At 36.9% G+C, this 5,341-nt stretch overlaps 1 protein-coding gene across 1 annotated transcript; it reads right to left on the bottom strand.

Annotated features, from left to right (window-relative positions):
• Window positions 1-745: 745 nt before the first annotated feature.
• Window positions 746-4,559, bottom strand: LOC129286939 (pyruvate decarboxylase 1). Its single transcript, XM_054923046.1, has 7 exons — window positions 3,917-4,559; window positions 3,671-3,834; window positions 2,909-3,470; window positions 1,964-2,052; window positions 1,741-1,858; window positions 1,438-1,626; window positions 746-1,121 (listed from the first exon to the last, which is right to left on the bottom strand). Exons 1-7 carry the CDS (start codon window positions 4,397-4,399, stop codon window positions 951-953), a joined length of 1,776 nt encoding a protein of 591 aa, XP_054779021.1. The 5' UTR covers window positions 4,400-4,559; the 3' UTR covers window positions 746-950.
• Window positions 4,560-5,341: the final 782 nt, after the last annotated feature.

Below are 5,341 nucleotides of genomic sequence, written 5' to 3'. Positions count from 1 at the left end.
AGGAGAGTTACAAATGTTACGGCAGCTTTTATTGATTAGAATTATCTTTGAGATGTTTTCAGCTTAATGGACGTGACGTGAGCTCATGCTTCCGTTTCATCTTGCAGTAACTCATGCTTTCGTTACAATCTTGTTCCTCAATTCCTCATTGGAAGCTATTGTAAGAATGATTTGTTTAATAATCTGATCCTTACCAGGTGGACCAATGGCAAACCAGCACCCAAACCAAACAGCTTTGGCAAAATCACTGTTCGTGCAGAGTTGATTCAAGGTTTTCTTGGAGCTTGAGGCTTTAATATCCCGGCTCCCTAATGCAATTTGCAATCTTCAAACTTATTCACTAGTTTTTTTGCTCTCTTTTTTTCCCTTTTAATCATAAGTTTTAAATAAAATGAAAGACATTCTGATTTGTTATGATAAAACAATAAAATCTTGCATTATCTACAATTTTTTAAAGAAAATATCGGAAAAATTGTTCATTTTATTTATTTTCTTTAAAAAATAGTAAAAAAAATGCAAAACTTTACCTTTCCATCACCATAAAATAATAAAGTGTCTCTAATTTTATATAAAAGTTAATAATCAAAAGAAAAAGGTAAAAAATTTACTAAAAAGTTAAGACATTATAAAGGGCATTGATAGCCCTTGCCTGTATTTTTGAAAGACGTATGATGCTCCTGTAAGATATTTGCTCAGGGAATTTACCCCATTGAGAATTTTCCAAATGAAAACATGAGAAGATATATTTCAGGAAAAGCTTGAATATATGAGAGAACACACACACAACTTACATTGGTTTGTTTTCAAAATTGATAAGACTAAAGTCCCTGTGAAACACCAAGTACACTTGGCTAATTTAACTTTTATTTCCCAATTACTCTACATTTCTGCAAAACAAATCCATCAGATAAACAATGTTACAGAATTAGGAGCCTTCTAAACTGAACTTCCTATTGAGGATTTGGTGGACGACTGTTAGCAGCAGCCACACGAGAACCCCATTCTAGCAACTCTTTGCTTGTGTCATCTTTATGTGCAAAAACTTCTATGAAACACAGTGAATCTTTCTGCGGTCCCGTAACTGCGGCAATTGCTTCGACCAGGTCCTCTTCTGTCCTCACCTATAGTAGAGATAAAATAAAGTCCCACATCTAAAAATTAAAAGATAGATCATGAATACATAAAAACTTAAGATATGTTTAACCAAATGACTTAAGTTATTTCAGTAAAGTAGACTACCCTTAAACATATTAATGTAAGAAATCTAACAACCCACATTTAGGAAATGGAAGATGGAAGATAGAAATAAGCAAAGCTATGTCATGTCAAGGAATTATGAAGATTATAAATAAGCAGGTTAATGATTTTCATTGCTCATGAAGACCATAGAAACTCCACAAGTGCAGACACAAGATAGTTTGTTTCATTTATGCTAACCTTAGCTGTCCAGCATTTGCCATCTCCATTATGAATGGCATTCACAAAGGCAGTGTAGTCCCAGTTCTTGATCACATTGTATGGACCATCATGAATCTCAACTTCAATGGTATAACCCCCATTGTTAATCAGGAATATGATGCTTCTTTGTCCACAACGGATCATCGTTGAAACATCCTGCGCTGTTACCTGAATAATCAAAAGAAGATAATGCCAATGTGATTTTTCATGTTTTCACACCATCTCATCAAAGACAAGTTCATTATTCTTTCAATATTCTACTCATGAACTGATGTGACAAACCTGAAAACTGCCATCACCGATGCAAGCGATTACACGCTTAGACTTTGCAGCCTGTGCATATCCAAGCGTAGCGCCTACTGACCAACCAATAGACCCATACTGCATCTGGAATTCATAGCTGAAAGATGGATTTCACAACGATAATGTTAATTTAGACATCATGTAGAGAAAACACAACAGCAATGAATACATTATTCCTTCATGTAGAAATTGTAGGCCTCACCCACAGTTCTCAGGGAGCCGAAGTTTCTGACAGTTGAACCAGGAGTCTCCAGTTTCAGCTATGACAGCTGTATCTCCACTTAGCAGGTTCTGTCACCAAAAAATTACAATATTTAAAAAATGTAATGAAACCAAACAAATAAAGTTGTAAGCTTATATGATGATTTAATTAGCTTAGCTGTATGTGCAACATTTTATTCTTATAATCTAGTTCTCAAGCAACAGATTCGTTCACAAGCGATCATTGGATGCTCTGTTACATAGCTCATGAAGGTTCTGATATGGTTTTACATTCTTGATATATCAAAGAAACGTTGTGTAAGTATGAGAGAGTCATGAATATTTTAGGTCGAATGTAATTTTAATAAATCTAATAAAGCCCCACATGTTTAGCTACTAGGCTCAAATCCTAGGGGACCGTATACAAAAGTCACAACTACCTTGTACTAGAAGCAAGCACTACTGTACATAAGTTGCAGAACTAGGAAACAAGGATTTCATACTAAAAAAAAAAAAAAAAACTACCTAGGATACAACAGAGTAGAATCCCAATCAGTAAACATACTCTTGTACTAATATAGTTTATTTGTATTTAGCAAGTAAATACACGGCATGCCTTTGCAAAAAAGATAGATTGACAGGCATAAGATGAAGTAAGTTCCAATATTACAAGTTTGAGAAAGAAAAGCTTTCAATTTTCAGTAGTTTTTTTCTTCACTTACATGCACAATATTGCAGAGGACATGTCAAAAAGAGGAACATGATCAAAAAAAAAAAATTAAGCTGAGGGACCAAACTAGCACACCCACATTAACTTTGTTAGTTATACTCATTGTGAAGATCGTGCTGGAATAAAGTAGTGAACGAAGTTTTGACCCTTCAAGAAAGTACTTAATACACAATCCAGTAGAACAAAAGCACACTTTTATAGCCTTTAGCATCTTACCTGAATGTGCTTGAATAGAACATTAACTCTAAGAGGTTCATGATTTCCCTTCTTCAAAGGTACGCCAGGAGGCACATAAATACGCCTGTAATTCTCCAAGGCAGTGCTGTTTTTCTTGAGCTTCTTGGACAAAGCAGATAAGAAATCAGCCATGAAAACCCATCCAAGAGAAGGACCATTGCCAATGGTTACTCGATTAGGCTGCACTATGATTGCTTTCTCCTTCTTTATCAGCAATGAGTATCCCACAGAGCTGTAGTCATTGAAGATGGGACCGACAAACACATATGCATCAGCAGACTCAACAATCTCACCACAAAAACTAGTACTAACAGCTCCCCAGTATGTTCCAATGAAGTGTGGATGATGCTCAGGTACAAGACCCTTCCCTGATGGCATTACTGCTATTGGATACCCACTTGCTTCTGCAAACTCCATGAACGCCTTTTGCGCCTTCGCTACACGAAGCTTTGGTCCTCCTACAATCACTGGCTTCACGGCATTGTTCAGAAAAGTAGCTGTTGCTTCCACTGCTGCTTCTAGTCCTAACTGATTGCTCACTCTATATAAAATTCAAGGGCTTAATATGAGCAGAGAATATAAGATCAAGAATCCATATTATCCATAAACTACTTACTTAACACTAGCCTACATTACTGCTATGTTTATAATATTCTGAGTTTTGAAATAAGTAGCGAACTAGGATTGCTCAGATAGAGAAATAATGAAACAAGGAAGCTATGTATGAAACTGAAATCATACTTTGGAGCAATATAAAACGGAACAGGGTCTCTCGCAAAAGTTGGATGAGGAATTCCAGGCAGATTACAACTTATACTGATATAAACAGGTTTGCTTTCTTTTATAGCAGTAGAAATCGCTGTATCAATCAGCTCATGTGCATCATCCAAGTTATTCACTACAGCCTGAAATATCAATTACAAGAATCTGAATGACCACATCAAAGTCAATTCTCGAATCGAAGACAAGTTATCAACTTTATGTCACCTGAAAGCATGTGATTGTCTGAAAGCAACGAAGCTCCTGGCTGAAATCGGGCAACCCGATTGTGTGATGCAGGATCCGATTCGTGCCATAATCATTGGAATTGGGGCCACCGACTATGCAGATCACCGGCAGGTTCTCACTGTAAGCTCCAGCGATGGCGTTCAGGACGCTGAGGCCTCCAACGGTGAAGGTGACCACACACGCGCCGACGCCCTTGGATCGAGCGTAGCCATCTGCTGCGTAGCCGGCGTTGAGCTCGTTGCAGCAGCCGATCAAGTTGAGCTCAGGGTCGGCGATCAGGTGGTCTAGAAGGGTCAAGTTGAAGTCGCCAGGAACAGAGAAGACATCGCTGACGCCGATCTCAACCAGCCGCCGAGCCAAGTGGCCGCCAAGCGTGCCACTGCAGGCGGATGGGCGGACCGGAGCCGGAACCGGAGCAGGGTTGGGTGGAGGCACGGAGCCAAGTTGAGTGGAAGCTTCCATGTGAAGTGAAGGATGATGAGAATAATTGGCTTGACGTTAAGATAAGTAGTGGATCACTGTTTCTGGTATTTTGAAGGGGATTGAGAGATGTTGATAATATATATAAAGGTTGTGACTTGAGCACCTAGCAAGAGAAAGCTGGCGTGAGAAACCATGGGCAGTGATGAAAAATGAAATACTACAGAAGGGACAAAAGAAACAGGGGGAATGGTAGTGCCTCTAGAAACGACACAGCTTTCCCAAGTTGAATTGAATACTGAACAGCAATATACGATATTTCTCAAAAGCGAATTTTGAATTTTCTGATCTGAAAAGCCGCAGGAGAATCTGGCCCAAAAAAAAAAAAAAAGCAGAGCAATTGGGATTAGGGAGAAGAATGGTTTACTTCTGTGGTGAAATTAAGCTATGAGTCCAGTAGTTTTGCCTTGGTTCAAAATTGGTCCCTATATAAACTTATTTTGGAATCCCTAACCCTATGACATGAAGCATGGACACTTCAAAAGGGTTAAGGTATTTGTATTAAATGCCCGTATAAAAGTATGTTACACGTAATAATATATTATTATCGCAATCGCAATATGTTTTAAAACTTTTATTATGTTTTCTTAAAAATTTTCAAAATAACTCATGTTATATGGGATTTGAATTTAGATCAAATGGAAATGGTCCACTTGAAGGAACAAAAATATGTAAATTTAAATTTGATTTTTTATTATAATTCTTTTATAATTTTAAATTATGTCTACAACTTACTCCTATTAAAAACCCTACAAAAAATATAAAGTTATTATCAATAGGATCACTTTTAAAAAAATAGTAATAATTATATCTTAAAAAACTAAAAATACCTTACATTTTTTAACATCAAACTCTTTAAAAAATATTTTATATTTTTAAACGGAGTAATTATTTTAAATTTCAGTTACTTTAACTTGTTCCTTC

Source organism: Prosopis cineraria, unplaced genomic scaffold, assembly GCF_029017545.1.
Source record: "Prosopis cineraria cultivar Desert tree isolate PC_DT_omini unplaced genomic scaffold, ASM2901754v1 PC11, whole genome shotgun sequence".
Taxonomy (NCBI): domain Eukaryota; kingdom Viridiplantae; phylum Streptophyta; class Magnoliopsida; order Fabales; family Fabaceae; genus Prosopis; species Prosopis cineraria.
This window is presented reverse-complemented; position numbering and strand designations above follow the sequence as displayed.